Genomic DNA, 17,725 nt, shown 5'->3' with positions numbered 1-17,725 from the left:
GGAGCACTGAGATGGGCCCCTTGGCTTCCGTTGCCCTTGGCCTCCTTGGCTACCTCGCCGCCAGCCCTTTCCTAGAAGGTGAGTCCTTGGTGGCCCGTTCCTCTCTCTGAGCATGCCCTCTCAGCCGGGGGCTTCAGTGGCTTTTTCTTTCAGCCTAGAGGTTCCCTCCAAAGCCTTTTGGGCTCCAGGCCAGCTCGCTGCTTCTTGACTGGTTCGGCCTTGTCCCTCGGAAGGTCTGGAAGCCACCAACATCTTCTTCCCCAACGCTCTTTCTCCACTGATCTTTTCGGCAGCCTCAATGGACTCCGCTTGTGGGGTCTTGACATGGCTTGCCTCTGTGTCCCGGACAGGGCACTCTGGTGCGCTCCATTCATAAAACTGGCTTTGGGGCAGGGCACTCTCCAGTTCCCACTTCCTCTCTCTTCTGCACCAGCTCATTGCTCCTTCAAGGCTGTGAATTTCTGCTTTCCAAAAAGGCTGGTGGTCCCGTGTGAGGGCAGGGCTGGAACCACAGACAGGGCATCGGGTGGGAACATAGGAACAGAGGGAGCTGCCTTCTACTGAGTCGGGCCCTTGGTCCATCCAGCTCAGGATTGTCTGTCCAGACCTAGGTGGCCAGATTTGGCTTTAAAAAAGCCAAATTCTGGCTTACGGCCCATTTGACCCACGAGTATACCCCTTAGGTTCTGGCCACCCTGGAGACTGGCAGCAGCTTCTCCAAGGTTGCAGACAGTGGAACTCATCTGGCCAGGAGGCTGCGGGGCGCTTCACCAGCAACTTCCGGTGCTCCTTGTCCTCACCCACTTTTCTCCCCTGGTTGTCTTGGTGAGCAGCCGCTGAAGAAGAGCCTGTGGCCTACTCCAACCCCTGCCCGGAGCACTGGCTCTTCTATGAGGGCAGCTGCTACGGCTACTTCCCCGACAAGAAATGCTGGAAGGAGGCTGAGGTGAGTGGCAGGACCTGGGCCGGGCTGCTGGGCCCTCCTCCAGACCCTCCCAGGGTGGGTGACCGGGGGCTGGCCTGAGAACTAACACCTGGCTTCCTCTTCTGGCCGCTGGGCTAGAGTGCGTGTCAGGAAATGGGAGCTCACCTGGCCTCCATCCAGAGCAAGGGAGAATGCTGCCACCTCAGGAAGTACCTGTCCAGGTATCGGCCTGATGGGGATGTCTGGATTGGGCTGCATAATCCAAAGAAGGTGAGTTTTCTAGCTGCCGCCACCATGACAATGATCCGCTTCCTCAGTGCTGATGGACACGTGCATTTTAAAAGAAAAGCCATACTCAGTCAACAGTGCTATGCCCCCTTTGGAGAGAATAAAACCAACGAATAAAACCAACCTCTTCAAAAGTCTTTAGGGGTTGTGGCTCGCGCAAGTCGTAAGAACCTGAAAACCTAAGAACAGCCCTGCTGGATCAGGCCTGAGGAGGCCCATCTAATCCAGCATCCTGTTTCACACAGTGGCCCACCAGATGCCTTCAAGAAGTCCACAGGCAGGGGGTCAGGGCATGCCTCTCTCCTGCCATTGCTCCCCTGCAGCTGGGATTTCGCAGCATCTTGCCTCTGAGGCTGGAGGTGGCCTATAGCCATCAGGACTAGTAGACATTGATAGACCTCTCCTCTAGGTCCAAGGCCCTCTTAAAGCCATCCAAGCTTTTTTGGCTCTGTGTGGAAAAGGACTTCCTTTTGTCGGCCCCAAGATCCCTCTTTTGGCAGTCACCGACAGCTCAGATCCCATCAGTATACATGTGACGTTGGATTTTTTTGGCCCAATTTGCATCATTTTATATTTGTTTACATTGAACCTCATTTGACATTTTGTTGCCCACTCACCCAGTTTGGAGAGATCTTTTTGGAACTCCTCACAATCTGTTTCGGATTTCACCCCCCCTAAATAGTTTGGTGTCATCTGCCAATTTGGCCACTTCGCTGCTCACCCCAACTTCTAGATCATTTTTGAACAAGTTAAAGAGCAATAGTCCTAGTACAGATCCTTGGGGGACCCCACTTCTCACTTCCTTCCATTGTGAAAACTCTCCACTGATTCCTGCCCTTCCTTCAACCTGTTACCAATCATGTCCCCTTATCCCATGACTGCTAAGTTTGCTTAAGCGCCTGTGATGAGGAATTTTATCAAAATCGATACTATGTCAGCCAGATCACCTTTATCCACATGCCTGTTGACACTCTCAAAAAACTCCGAAAGGTTAGTGAGGCAAGACTTTCCCCTTCAGAAGCCAGGCTGGTTCTCCTTCAGCAGGTCTTGTTCTTCTATATGCTTAACAGTTTTATCTCTGCGTACGCTTTCCATCAATTTACCCAGCACAGAAGTTAAGCTAACTGGCCTGTAATTTCCTGGATCCCCCCCCCCCCGGACCCCTTACTGAAAATCAGTGTGACATTGGCTATTTTCAAGCCCTCTGATACAGATCCTGATTGTAGGCATAAGTTATATATTTTTGCTAGGAGATCAGCAATTTCACCTTTGAACTCTCAGGCCGATGCCATCTGGCCCTGGCCATTTGTTAAATTTTCCAAGGCAGTTTATGTTTGGAACACGGGGGCTGTTCCCAGCTCCAATGTGGAAGGGGCTCAGCACCCAGCACCCAGCCATGGAGGCTTGTAAGCCCGGCTCCCTCCGGGGTGGTATAGCCAATTCCAGGAAGCCACCTCAGGGTTTTATGTGGCCAGCAGCCACGGGGGTGGTATACCCAGCAGCTGCTCTGTGATTCTGGCCTATGGTGTGCGAGGAGAACCAATGAACCAGGCCAAGAATGACTTTTGTAGTTTTACGTGGAAGTTTATTAAAGCAATCCCAACCCAACTGGGGCGCCTGCTAAGCACAGGGAACACCTCTGCCTCACTTACAGGCCAAATGCTAAACTGGAGGAAGGGAGAGGGGGAAGGGGCTACAGGGACCAAAAGGAACAAGAAGGTGAGCAGGTGGCCAACCCCGCTGCTTATGCTGGCAAATTGCTGGGGTGTGGTGAGACGAGGATGTGAATAAGTTGAGGTGTGAAAAGCTGGTTGTGCAACTGGCTGGAGAAGGAGAGGACTTCCTCTTGGCACAGCCTTCTGCCCCTGGGCTGGAACTTCAGTGTTTTTTATACCCTCTTAGCCTCTGAAGATAGGAACATGGGAGCATAGGAAGCTGCCATTTACTGAGTCAGACCCTTGGTCCATCTAGCTCAGTACTGTCTACACAGACTGACAGCAGCTTCACCAAGGTTGCAGGCAGCAATCTCTCTCAGCCCTATCTTGGAGATGCTGCCAGGGAGGGAACTTGGGACCTTCTGCTCTTCCTAGAGCGGCCCCATCACCCCCTGAGGGGAATCTCTGACAGTGCTCACACCTCTAGTCTCCCATTCATATGCAACCAGGGTGGACCCTGCTTAGCTAAGGGGATGAGCCATGCTTGCTACCACAAGACCAGTTCTCCTGGTCTGGTCTTTGATGTCATCTCAGAGGTCTGTCCTAGAAGGAGAATCTCTTTTCCCAGCCTGTCCCCTTTCAGCCTGGTGCCATAGCTGGAACACCCCGCTATTCTTACCTTCTGCACCCAGGATTTGGAGAGTACGGCTTCTGGTTATTCTGCTGGTTTTTGCCTCTACTCCCTGCTTTGGCCTTGATTGGTGTCTGCCAAATGTATGTTGCTCCTTTCCTGGCCTGGGGGCTTTATGACCCCAATGTGAATTCCAAAGGAGGGGAAGGAATGAGAGGTAAGGTTATGGCTGGGTTACTTTCTAGTCCAGAGGCAAAAACCAGCACCCATATCAAATATACTGCAGAAGACACACAGGATTTCTCTACTTCCAGTCTCAAGCTATGGCTTTACTACATGGGTGTATCTAGCAGGGGTTTAGGGGTGCATCCAATTTAGTTCCTCTACAGTTTGAAGGCGCCAATCAATAAGACTCTTGTGGTTTGTGCAGCATGACTTAGCCTATCATCTCCATAGCAAACATTGCTTCAGTGTGTGTCATGACAATTGAGCCCAACAGGACAAGTTCTGTGCAAAGCAAATGAAGGCAATACAGTGCAAAAACAGACAGATTCCATAAGAGGACCAGGCTGCCCATGACGCTGAGAACCTCATCTCTCATTACCTCAATTTGGCTCACTTCTTCAGCTTCCATCCCTGAGAAGCTAACTTCAGGAGGGGGTATATGCTCAATATCCTCTGCTATGAAGACAGATTCAGCTCATTCAGATTCAGCTCAATTGTCCATTTCACTCCCTCCCTTTCACTCATCTAATGGCCCACCTACCTACCTGAAAGGTTTCCTGCTTCTGATGTATTTATAGAAGTTTTTATTATTCTCTTTGATGCTTTTAGCTATATGCTCCTCAAACTCTCTTTTCGGAGTCCTTATTATCTCTTTGCATTTATTTTGCCAGGATTTGAGTTCCTTTCTATTCTCTTCATTTGGTCAGGACTTTTATTTTCTGAAGGAAGTATTCCCTTTTATAGCATCCATGATGTTAGCCAAGCTGGTATCCTCCTGGACTTGGTGGTATCTTTTCTTCTTTTTGGGATAAATTCTTCCTTTGTCTGTCCTAAACCTCCTGCCAGTCAGTTTCATGGGATGATCTCAGGTTCTAGTGCTGTGTGTGTGTGTGTGTGTGTGTGCGTGAGAGAGAGAGAGAGAGAGAGAGAGAGAAATTTCTCTCTATCCACTCTCTCTACTCTATGCTTAATTTTATACAACTCTCGCCTCTTTTCCAAATAAAAAAGCCCCAGATGCTGCAGCCTTGACTCATAATGAAGGTGCTCCAGGCCTCCGATTATCTCACTTGCCCTTTTCTGCAACTTTTCCAGTTCTGTAATATCCTTTTTTGAGATATGGTGACCAGAACTGTACGCATTACTCCGCAATTGTGGCCTTAGATTTGTATAAGGGTGTTATTAAATCAGCAGTTTTATTCCACCCTTACCCCTTCCGAATGATCCATAGCATGGATTTTGCCCTTTTCACAGTTGCTGCACACTACGTCAGTGTTTCATGGATTTCTCCACCCTGATCTCAAGATCCCTCTCCTGGTTAGTTACTGGTCAGTGCAGATGTGGAGGTGGGAGCTTTTGCCCCAGGTGCACCACTTGACCCAGAACCACTCACAGAACCAGAGAAAACAAAAGCAGTAAAGAAACCGAGAAAGCCGCAACCATACTAGCCACCCCATGCAGTGCCCACAGCAATTCCATGACACACACCAACCATGGGGCAGCGTGCCACGGAGGCCTGCCAGTGGGCTAGGGAGCTTTCCAGATTAGCCACTCAAACCGTAAATAGCAAAGTGCCCAGCAGGTGGAGCAGTCTCATGAAAACTAGCAACCCCCCAAACAAGCAAATTTTATCCGTCAGATATACATCATTATAGCACTATATCACAGCGATTAAATTTAAATCAAAGCACTGGAAATATGAACGGCCCCCTGCTGTCAGCGTAGGGACTGCAGTGTCACAAGTGTGGAAGCACACTTCAGAGATTCGTTGTGATGAATTGCAGGGTCCCTTGCAGGGTCTAATCTGGAAAGCACCCAGGTATGGAAGGAGCTGATTCGACAGCAATGGGGAGACACCCTCATGATGTCACCACCCCATATCACACCTTCAGAGCATGCAGCCAGCCTGACCCAGGCACCTTCTGCTGGTGGAGCTCCTGTGGGGCAAGCAGCACGATGCCAGAAACGGGAAGGGTCCCCAAGGACCCCAACGGATCCCCGTATCCCCTGCTAGTCACAGGAAAGGATTCATGACTGCACCACAGAAAGAGGCGGAAGATGGTGGACTGACTCCGCAGGAAAGGGGTCAGCAACCCGTTTCAGGAGTGGCGATGGGTGCCAAGCCTTCACTCGTGCACTCGGAGAGAAGGTGTCACTTGCCCGTAATACATGGCGTTTAAAGTCTAAGCCCCTCCTCCAGGGTCAAAGGGTTCCCTGTGGACATTACCTCTGAGAACTTCCCTCTGGCAGCTCTGGGAGTGGTTTTCAAGAGCTGCATGCTGGAAATCAGGGGCAGGGGAAGCAGGGCAGTGCCCCATGGGCACTCACAAGGCCAGAGGTTCCCTAGCAGGTGGTTGCCCTTCTCTCTCCTGCCCCCCCCGATTCCCAGCAAGCAGCCCCTGAGAACCCCCTGAGTTGAGAACCCTTAACTGGACTGGCAGTGGTTCCGTATCGGGCTAGAGTATTGGGGGGAAATCCTCTTTTTGCATTGGAATATCCGTGATGCCCCGAACTCACAGTACACCTGCGGAAATGCCTGCTGTCTGAAAAGCCTCATGCTGGCCTTTTGTCACAAAGAAGTTAATGGCTGCGGCCAGAGTCTCCTAGTGTGCGCGGGGGGGGGGGGGCTTCCTTGCCCACCCTGTGGCACCCTTGCTTTAGTGCTTGGCTGTGAGCTCTGTGCACAATTTGCTTCCAAGGGGAAACCAAAGTGCAGGCATACACACACACACACACACACCCTGCTGCAGCACTGCCTCCCTGCTCCCTCCCTCCCCCCCCGGCACCTGCTTGGGGACATGCTGCTGCCCCCTGCCATGGGTCAGGCCTGAGATGTCACTAGGACCTCAGTGCTCCCATGAGGCTGCCTGCATGTGACGTTTCTCAGCCCTCTCCCCACTGCCCTGGTGTGGGGAGGGCAGTGAGCACCCCGCTGGCTGCCTGAACAACCCCCCTCTCTTGTGTGAGCCTGAGTCTTGCAGAGGCAGGAAGTGAGGGGCATCGCCCGAGGCTCCTGGTGTGGCTTCTTCGCCCAGTCTCTAGGCAGCACCGACGCCTGGCAGTGGAGTGACGGCTCCTTCTTCGACCACAGCCAGTGGAGTGAGGGGCAGCCGAACAATTACGGGAAGGTTGGCGAGTTTTGCACGGAGCTGTGGAAATCCACTGGTGAGACCCTCCAGGAGCCCCCATCAGCTGCAGGGTGGCGCAGGGGAGACCTCCTGGGGCCCTCTGGGGGTGCAGGCCAAGACCCTCCCTCCCCGGCCCCTCCACCCCCTCTCTGGTATGGTGGGTGACCAAACAGGAGAGAGCAGGGAATTCGGGGGGGGGCTTGCCCTGCCCTGTCGCTCCTCGGCCTGCCCCCTCCTCCCTGGCGGATCAGATGCCTCCAGGCCTGAGGCTGATGCCATTGCGCGCGGTGGGGGTGGCGCTTGCCCCGGAGGGAGGAGGGCACTGCCGGGGGGTCGCCTCTTGGGGCGCAAGGGTGGCTGCTCTTCGCCAGAGGGTGGTCCTGCCCCGTCTGGACTGACGTCTGTTCCAGGTTTCCGGAAGTGGAACGACGAGAGCTGCCGCCGTGAGAACAGCTTTGTGTGCAAGTACGAGCTGGCAGGGGAGCAGGGGGGCGCTGCCTGCGAGTGACGCCTGGCGCCGGGCCCAGTGGCAGAGCCTTCGCCCCCCAGCGGGGCTGCTCTCAGGCTCTTCAGCACTTTCGGAAGCCAGCAGTTCAGATCTGCCGCCCCGTCTGTCCCTCAGCCCCACACCCCCTGTTAAAAAAAATACTGGCATGGCATAGCTGTGTGTGTGGACTTGGTTTTTATTGACGCCTCTACCCCCCTCTTCCTGCACGGGGCCCAGAGCGATGCTTCTGCCCACAACAACCCTGTGAGGCAGGCTAGGCTGAGAGGTCAGTGACTGGCCCAGAGTCGCCCAGGGAGTTTCGTGGCTGGACTCTGGTCTTCCAGGTCCTAGTCCGACACGCTAACCACGACCCCAGGCTGGCTCTCGGCTTGAAGGTCCTGCTTGACCAGGCCAGAGGTCCCTTTGATCTGACCTCCTCTTGCCAGCCAAGTGCTTGGGGGCACCTCACAGGCGGGGGCCGAGGGGGGGCAGCTGTCCTTGGCTGATGCCCCCGCACGGGCTCTTCCCCTCTCCACGGATGCTCCCTCCGGCCACCAGAGCTTCCAACCACCAGTCAGTCGAATCCTCTTCACGCAGCTGGCGACTTGCTCTTTGCAAGCAGTGAGATGTGCCAGGGCTCAGGGCTGCTGCTGCCGGCTGAGTTGCAGAAGGAGCTGCCAGGCGTGACATCCCTTCCCAGCGAGCAGCAGCAACCCCCGCCCTGAGCCAAGGAGTGTCTCTGTCTGTCCCAGCTGCCGCTGCTGCCTGGAGAGGCGAGGCCTAGTGAGCTGTGGGGCGGAGACTCCTGGAGGGGACTCCAGTGGGGCTGGGGGCGGATCAGTGGGTGCAGGGCCTCCTTAACGTTCCCTTTGGTGAGAGCATCCTACTGATGGCCTGCTGTGTACATAGTGGGAGGGAGGGAGCCAGCAAGTTGGTCTCCAGACAGCAAGCTCCTGTGGAGCAGAGCATCCTTCTCTTATACCTTTTGCTGTGTGAACCACTTGGGGACTTTGCTCCTGAGAAGAAAAGGGCGGAGAGCTGCGTTCTGAGGAGGAGAAATGGGGCCCTTTGTACAAGTGCACACAAACTGCTAGGAGCCACCTCAAACCCATCAGAACCAATCCAGTCAGCGTTTAATTGGTAGTAAGCCTACAAATAAATACGCAGGTAAGAAGAGTCATGCCATGCTACCTTTTAAAAAATTCTTGAGAAGTTCAACAATAATTCCCCCCTGGAATTAAATAAACAGGCAGAATGTTTTGAAAGGTTCTGGGATGGAAGATGTCCGCTTCTGCCTGCAGAAGGTTCCAGGTTCCGGGCATCCTCACCAGGTCAGGCTGGGAAAGACTCCTCCTCGCTGAAACCCCGGAGAGCACTGCCAGTCAGGGTAGACAACTCTGAGACTGGCAGACAAAGGGTCTAACTCCACCAACAGCAGCAGCATCTGTTCAATCCACCAGCCTGTTTTTCTGCACAAACCTCACTGAGACCAACAGCAGTGATCTGGCACAACGGCTGTTTTGTGCAACAGGACTTGTGCAAGAGAACTTCCCCAGTGGTTGTGCTACATGCACAAGTGGAAGGGAGGTAAATTTGCATCAGCTGCCTCGGCACCACCTGGACAGCTCTGCTGCTGTGCATGCAGGAAACCCAGATGACAGAGGGGTCTCCCCCACCAATCTCGATAGAGTCAGATTCCCTGCGCTAGGTATTCTGATAGACAGTGTGTCCTACATAGCTCAGTTTGGACCAGGCCCCACTTCAAAAGCTTCCTGCCAACACCAGTGTTGTGATAGATAAAGGGTAGCTTTAAGCATGTGCAGAGTGCCTTTTACTCCCCACAGTCAGAAGCCACGTGGCTGGTATTAGGGGACAAGGATTCCGAAGCAGACCCGGTCTCTGGTTTGAAAGTAGAAATGGAATGAAATGGACAGAGATGAAAGCAGACATGGGACTAGCACGGCCCATGGTGCTCTGGTGTTCTGTGCATGCATGTCAAGGGAGGGGGTGCATCACCATGTCAGGTGGAGAGGCTCTTCCAAACAGAGAGGGGAATGGAAGGGTGGTTCACAGCTATGCACTCACACATCCATGGGTGGAGTGGAGGGGGGATGCGCCAGGATGGAGCACCAGTACTTCTTGCCTTCTCTGGCTGCTGGGGTGCGCATGGCCATGGGGGCTGTCATGGAGAGCATCTCCTGCACCTCAGCATTGGCAATGACATCTCTGCATGTGCCCCCCCCCATTAAGACAGAAAGCTATACTGCTGAATAATAAAAGGGCCCCTGAATTACAACGAAGGGGGAAGTATAGCCAGCTCGAGTTGCAGAACTAAGCGGGGTGGGTGGTGGGAGAGAGAGAAGGAAGAGAGCAAGGCTGGGTTCACATGTCAGGCCAAACTGGAGTTAAATGTGGCTGAATCTGGAACTCCAGTACGTCTGAATGCGTGAAACCACAGTTACGGGCCTAAAGTGACCTTTGGTTTGTCTCAGCAAATTCCATATTGAAATTTTGGTTATCTCTACGGTTCGCCGCTGAGACCTGAGTTTTTATTTCATTCATTCATTCATTCATTCATTCATTCATTTATCACATTTTTATACCACCCAAAATGCAAGTTCTCTGGGTGATTTACAAAACAACAAAAATCAATAAAAAGATTAACACATTAAAATTTAAAATAATTTAAAATAAAATTTAAAATATTAAAACTATTAAAACACAGTAAAAACAATGTCTAATTAAAAGACTGAGTGAACAAATGCGTCTGACTGCCCTTTAAAAAGTTGTAAGAGATGGGGAGGCTCTTATTTCAGCAGGAAGTGTGTTCCAAAGCCTCGGGGCAGCAATGGAGAAGGCCCGTCCCTGAATAGCCACCAGACGAGTCGGTGGCAACTGCATATGAACTTCTCCAGATGATCTCAATGGGCGGTGTGGTTCATAGCAAGAAGGCGTTCTCTTAAATACCCAGGGCCCAAGCTGTTTACGGCTTTATAGGTTACTAGTATTTTTAAGCCCGTTAAAATAATGGGCGCTAGTTGGGTTACGTTTTCCCCCTCTCCTCCCCCCTGCCCCACTCCCTCTTGCCCCTCCCCCTGCCCTCCCCCCCCTGCATTTTTAAATGTTCTTCTTACCAGCCCGCCGCGCCTCCTCCCGGGCGGCAAACAATTTTGGAAGCGGCGGCGAAGCAGCAGCAGGAGGCGGCGACTGGGTCCAATGCTGGCCGCGGCGGGCCCACCACGCCACGCGGCCTGCCGTGGCCGCTGCCACTGCTTGTCCATCGTTGCGGCCGGCTGCCGGACAGCCACCACTCCCCCCATTCCCACCGTCTGCCCCTGGTATTGGGGCCCACTGCGGGCTGCCCGTCCACTGCCGGGCCGGCTTCGCAACCACCAACCGCCGCCCCGCCGCCGCCGCCATGGGCCCCACTCGCCGCCGCCATGGCTTCCCTGTTGTCCCGTTGCGGCGGCGGCCGCCGCCATCAGGCCCTGTCACCCCGCCACGGCCGGCATCGGCCCCAGTCGCCGCCGCCTCCTGCTGCTGCTTCGCCGCCCCTTGGAGGTCCAGACCAGGACCCAACATGGCCGCCTGGTGCCTGCGGCCATATCTTTCTCGGACGTTCCGGGCATGCCCAGAACGGCCGAGAAAGACACGGGCGCAGAGACACGGGCGCACACCCAAGCCTTTTATTATAGAGGATAACCAAAACCTTGAACTTTGACTGGAAACGTATTGGCAGCCGGTGTAGATCTTTTAAAATGAGAGTGATATGGTCTCTCCAAGATGACCCAGAGACCAATCTGGCTGCCACAATCTGGACTAACTGCAGTTTCTGGACTATGTACAAAGGCAGCCCCACCATAGAGTGCATTGCAGTAGTCAAGTCTGGAGGTGACCAGCAGACGTACTACTGTTCTGAGGTCATTTATCACAAGAAATGGAAGCAGCTGGTGTATCAGCCAAAGCTGATAAAAGGCACCTCTGGCCACTGCCTCAACCTGAGACACCAGGGAGAGTTTTGTGTCCAGAAGCACACACAGACTGCATACCTGTTCCTTCTGGGGAAGTGTGACCCCATCCAGAACAGGCAGATCAAAATCATCTCCCAAGTTCTGACTCCGCACAATAAGTACCTCCGTCTTATCTGGATTCACTCTCAGCTTGTTACCTCTCATTCAGCCCATCACTGCCTCCAGGCAGATATTTAAGGAGGTTATGCCCTCTCCCGATGATGCTGACATGGAGAAATAGATTTGGTGTCATCAGCATACTGATAGCACCCTGCACCAAATCTCCTGATGATCTCTCCCAGCGGTTTCATGTAGATGTTAAACAACATTGGAGACAATATGGAGCCCTGAGGGACACCATACCGGAGTTCAGTTTTTGAAAAACAACAGTCCCCGAGGGACACCATCTGGAATCTGAGAGATAAGAGTGGAATCACTGCAAAGCAGTGCCTCCCACCCCAACCCCCTCAGATGCTCCAGAAGGGTACTAAGGCCGATAGTATCGAAAGCCACCAAGAGATCCAAAAGGACCAACAGAGTCACACTTGCTCTGTACACTTCCTCTGTCAATTGCCAATTGGAGATCATCCATCAGGCCGACCAAGGCAGTCTCAGCCCCATAACCAGCCCGAAAACCAATTTGAAACAGGTCTAGATGATCAGTTTCATCCAAGACTGCCTGGAGTTGGGAGGCCACCACCCTCTCAATGACCTTGCCCAACCACACAAGGTTGGAGACAGGCCTATAGTTGCTCAGCTCTGAGGAATCCAGGGCAGGCTTCTTCAGAAGCGGTCTAATGAATGCCTCCTTAAGGCCAGGAGGCATCCTGCCGCTGAAGCGTTCTGTTCTGCTCTGGATGCAGCTATAACCCTGGCTTCACACCCATTTTCAAACCGCAAGCATAGAGGCAGTGTCGCAGGCCTGTCTGAGCACGTGGCTGCTCCATCCCTCCGGCACTTCTCACTGGCAGCCTCTCGAAGGACCAGCCTCGCTCCTCCGGTCAGCTCTGCAGCTCTGGAGGTGCCAGGCAACAGGACTCCGGGTCCTGGACTTGTCATGCTGTCAAGCAGCACAGTCGCTGGGGGGCATTCCCTCTCCCCACTCTGTCCCTTGCTCCCTCCCCCACCCCCCGGCAAGCAGTAGGGAAAGGGCATGGGGGGGCACTAAGGGCTTTGCTCCCAGAGAAGGAAGGAAGCCACCATGGGGTATGTTTTCAAGCACAAACACTCCAGAAGGCAACATCAGCAGGACAGCCCATCTCAGCGGCCGGGAGAGGAGCAAATGGGGGGCAGGGAGGGGGACTTGGGATTGGGTCTAAAAGGCAGACCCAAGCAGGGATTCTTGAGCAGCCAGGATCAAGCTTAGCTAAGCTCAAGCTTAGCTCTTCCCCCTCCAGGTGGGGAGGAAAGTGTGTTTGGGGGTTGCTCCTGTCCGGGTTTAAGAGGCTGCCACAGGCAGGTATGGTGCAGCAGCCAAGTTCTCCCCCCACAGAAGGGTTGGGGAAGGGGGGCCCAGCCCCTTCACCAGGGGGGTGGGTGTGATAGTCGCTCCTTAGCCTTACTCATGCGCAGGGTCAGTAGCGCTCCAGTCTTACTGTGAAGATTGAGCCACCCGGCCCAGGGCAGACCCCCCTCACCCAGGAGAGTGCCAGGCCATGGGGAGACCCCCCCCAACTCATGTGGAGAACCATCCAAGGGAAGGAGAAAGGAACGTTGAGCACAAGCTCTACTCATGTGTAATGACAAGACACCCCCTTCTCCCATGGACCGCTCCCTCACCGGAGTGACAGGCCATAGGAGCTCCAAATAGAGCCAGGTTGCGGTGGGGTGGGGGGGGTCCCCCCGATATTGCTCTCCTTGCCTTGGGGACCGCAGCTTCCTGCAAAACCACACACCCCCTGCCTGCCAGCCCACCCATGAGGAGATGCACACCCCAGCCCCCACTCCCCAGGGAAGAAACCGCAGCAGGGCTCCCCACTCCCCGGGATCCCTGCACGGGGAGATCTGCATACAGCACCACCCTGGACCGGACTCTAAACTTGGAACGGGTTTAAAGGTCCGGACCCGCACCCAGTGTCTCCACCATCCATGCAAATAGCTTTTGTGGGGGGTGGGTGGGCGCTCTGAGAAGGGTTAGAAAGGCCACCCCCGGAAGAGATTCCTGGGCAACTGTTCTATTCCTTTCATAGAGCAGAAGGGGCCCCCATCCCCTTCTCCTTGGTGAGTTCTTGCTCCCCAGGCTTACTCACGATCAAGGCCGGTCACCATGTTCGGGAGTGGAAAGCTGAACGCCTCCTTCAAAGATACGGCCGCTGCTCAATCACAGGAGCAAAAGGCCTTGGGGACACACACACACACACACACCCCTCATGAGAAGGGCCATCAGAGGGGACAGAATTGTCGAGCAAAATCTCTCATGGTGCCAGATAGCAAAACATCCTCTTCTTCCACAGACACACAAGAATGTCAGGCCATGGGGACGCTAAATAGAACCAGGTTGCTGTGTGGAAGGAAGCCATGGGGAGGGGTGCCCCAGGGAATGTTTTCCTCATCTTGGGGACTGCAGCCAAGCCGCCATGGAAATCTGCCCCCGGCCAGCCCCTGTGGACATGAGCACCCCTGCTGCCACCCCGAGACAGCCACCCCACTGACCTGGAGTGGCCAGAGAACGGGGCTCCCCTCTCCCGCGATTCCCCATGCCCGCAGATCTGCATAGGGCGCGATGCCAGACCAGGACCTTGCATATGGGGACCGCAAGGTGCCATTCGCACTGCCACAGTCTGCATTTGGATCTTGTCTTGACGTTTCAGGTTTACAGTGGTGTATGAGCATGAGAGAATAGTTGCTGATTTTCCTCCTGTTGAGAACAGTTTGATGGGTTGCTCCATTTCCCCCACGGTGCCCTTTTGGGCAGCCCCACTGATACAGCGAAGTATTCCTGTGAGTCATGTTGGTCTGTTGCACTGTGCGCTTTGGACTTCCATTCTTCTTTCAATTTTCCTTTAATCTCTTCCTCTCAGCTTTTGTAACCGGCCATTAAAAAAAAGAATTCTCGATCTTCTTGCGCAAAGCTACCTACTAACCCTAACCCTAACCCTAACCCTAACCCTAACCCTACCAACCCTAACCGCCTTCCATTTCATTTGTTATTGCTTTTTATCTGCTTCTGCCAGTGATGTTAATTCCAGTTTGATTTTAGTTCATCTTCACTGATCTCTGCTTCTCAGCCTTTTAAACTAGACTTTAAAAAAAAAAAGATTTTTCCCTCCCGTGTTCCTTTGCAAAACTGACAGCATCCGTTTCATCGTCTATCACTAGAATTGTAAGGCTTGCACCAGAACCATGCACTACTCCCCTTGCGGGCGATCTTGCGCAAATTCACGAAGAAGAAAAAAATTAAGCGGTGGGGGGGAGGGAAAAGCCAGCGCACTTCATCCTTTGCTACCTGCCCAAAGGTGATCCCCTGCAACCCTAGTGGCCAAAATAGAGCAGAAGGGAGGCAGGGAAAACATGCTGTACCAACAGTCCCTGCTTGGGAAAGACGCAAGAGCCCCTGTGGCCAAACTGCAGAAGGGATGGGAAGGTGAACAGCCCCAGCATTACTACGAACTATGCAACAAGCGGTTTAGTTCCTTTATTAACTGGGTGCATGGCTGACAAAATGGCAAATGCAGTTCAATGTAAGCAAGTGTAAAGTGATGCATATTGGGGCAAAAACCCCCAACTTCACAGATACACGGATGGGGTCTGAGTTGTCGTGACTGACCAGGAATGAGATCTTGGGGTCTCATTCAAAGTGTCGACTCAGCGGGCAGCAGCTTTAAAAATGGCCAATGCCATGCTAGGGATCATTATTAAGGGGACTGAAAATAAGAATGCTAATAGTATCATGCCCTTATACAAATCTATGGTGCGGCCACATCTGGAGTACTGCGTACAGTTTTGGTCACCATTTCATAAGAAGGACCTTGTAGAACTAGGAAAGGTGCAGAAGAGGGCAGCCAAGATGATCAGGGGCCTGGAGCACCTTCCTTAGGAGGAGCACCAGGAGCACCTTCCTTACACTAGAACCAGGGTTCATCCCATGAAACTGAAGGCCAGGAATTTTATACCAACAAAAGGAAGTACCTTTTCACATAGTGCATAATTAATCTATTAAATTCTTAGCCACGTTGTGATGGCCTTGCTTGGATGGCTTTAAAAGGGGCTTAGATAAATTCATGGAGGATGGGTCTATCAAGGGCTACTGGTCTAGTGGCTGTGGGCCACCTCCAGCCTCAGAAACAAGAAGCCTCTGAATCCCAGTTGCAGGGGAGCCACAGCAAGAGGGGGTGTACCTTCACCCCTTGCCTGTGGGCTTCCCAGAAGCATCTGGTGGGCCACTGTGTGAAACACGGTGCTGGACTAGATGGGCCTCCTTGGGCCTGATCCAGCAGGACTGTTCTTATGTTCTTATGCAATCATTTTTATGCTGGAGACTGCACTTCCTTAGTTTAATCCTTTATTTGTTTGTTTGTTTGTTTGTTTGTTTGTTTGATTTATATACCACCCTTCCAAAAAATGGCTCAAGGTGGTTTACATCAAAATAAAAGCAATTAAAATCAACTATCAATTAAAATCAAAATTAAATCAATTAAACAATTAAAATAATTTAAACATTAAAATCATTAACATTAAAAATTTAAAACCATGTATCTAATTAAAAGCCTGTGAGAATAAATGTGTCTTCAGTGCTTTTTAAAAAGTTGCCAGAGATGGGGAGGCTCTTTTTTCAAGAGGGAATGCATTCCAAAGTCCAGGGACAGCAATGAAGGCCCATACCCCCGAATAGCCGCCAAATGGTGGAAACCTCAGATGAACCTCTCCAGATGATCTTAACAGGTGGTGGGGCTAGGTGAAGAAGATATTCTCTTAAATACCCAGGGCTTAAGCTGTTTAGGGCTTTCTAGGTGATAACCAAGACCTTGTATTTTACCTGGAAATGTATTGGCAGCCAGTGTAGCTCTTTCAGCACACGTGTAATATGGTCTCTGCTAGATGACCCAGAGACCAGTCTGGCTGCCACATTCTGGACCAACTGTAGTTTTTCGACAATGTACAAAGGCAGCCCCACACAGAGGGAATGAACTTTGAGGGAATGAATTTGTTCCTTGAGATCCAGGAGCTCTTTTCACCAAATGCACACTTCATAACTGGTTTTATTGGCTATTTTGACAATATAGAGCTTGTTTACTTGAAAGCTAGGTCTTAGCTGCAGTTGTCAACTAAGAAAAGGTTTTAAGCTCTGTCTTCCAAGAAAAGTACAAAAGTGGGGACATACTCATAGTCTCCTCATGCTGAGTGTCTCCTTCATGATAAACGGGGATTGCTTCTGCCTCCCCACACACTTTCCCGATAAACTCCACACAAAACGCCTTTGATATCTGTTTGCAAATTACTGTTTGCAAAGTGAAAGCAAAGTTCTTCTTGTCTGAGCCTTGTCTTCCCAAGAGCTGCTTCCAAACTGAGCCACCTCAGGAATGTGACCCCTCCCATAAGCTATGTGACTCACCTGGAGCGAATCCCCCACCCAACAAACTGCCCAGTCAAAAACACAAATCTCTAGTCAGCCAGAAATCAAACTCTAGAAAAGACTAGCCCTAACAAACCTAGCTTGTCCTTCTGCCCTTGTTTTCTTGTTAATTAATCTATTAATTTGCTTGCTGTCTTCTTTAGGAGAGAAATCAAAGGTGTGCTCCCTCTCCTGGTCTGAGCCTTGTCTTCTCAAGAGCTGCTTCCAAACTGAGTCACATCAGGAATTCCTGAGGGATTAAAAGACAAAAAGTCCCAACTGGAGCATTGCCTCCAGCCCATTCAAACTGCTAATGATCCTAGACTAAGAAATCAGAAACTTCCAGAAAGTATTAACAATGGTTCCCCTCCAGATCTGAAAAACTATAAGGAAGGGGCTAGAAACTGGATTCAAAAGGAACTGTTTCCCTCTGAATATGGGCAACAGAAAAATAAGTTATCAAAGCCGTCAAGACAGACATCTCTCTTCTTTACCCTGTCATTTCCGCCAATCCCATCTCTGAAGAGAAATCTGTTGGACTCTTTGGTCGCCTCCATTGAGTTCTGGGGTAGTATCACCTACCCAGCTTCAGAAACAGCAACCTGTGCAGCCTACTACCACCTGAAAGCCCAGAGCGATGCTGCTTCCAGGGTCTCTCTGCAGACTGAGAAAAGGTATTCTGGGCCCACCCAGGCAGATGCTCACAAGCTGTGGTTTCAGCCCCGCTCTCCTAGGCACCCCACCCCTGCCCCTTTCTCCCCAGCCTACTGCTCCTTCTCCTTCTCTGTGTTGCTCCCCCCAGCAGCGCCCTCCCCATGAGAGCCAAAA

At 52.3% G+C, this 17,725-nt stretch overlaps 1 protein-coding gene across 1 annotated transcript; it reads left to right on the top strand.

Moving 5' to 3' along the window:
* Positions 1-7,447, top strand: LOC128328492 (C-type lectin BpLec-like). The gene is made up of 5 exons (XM_053258529.1): positions 1-78; positions 834-946; positions 1,064-1,195; positions 6,757-6,886; positions 7,260-7,447. Exons 1-5 carry the CDS (start codon positions 12-14, stop codon positions 7,355-7,357), a joined length of 540 nt encoding a protein of 179 aa, XP_053114504.1. The 5' UTR covers positions 1-11; the 3' UTR covers positions 7,358-7,447.
* The last annotated feature ends 10,278 nt before the right edge of the window (positions 7,448-17,725 follow it).

Source organism: Hemicordylus capensis, chromosome 5, assembly GCF_027244095.1.
Source record: "Hemicordylus capensis ecotype Gifberg chromosome 5, rHemCap1.1.pri, whole genome shotgun sequence".
Lineage (NCBI taxonomy): Eukaryota > Metazoa > Chordata > Lepidosauria > Squamata > Cordylidae > Hemicordylus > Hemicordylus capensis.
The sequence above is the reverse complement of the archived record's forward strand: the minus strand, read 5'-3'. Positions and strand labels throughout refer to the sequence as shown.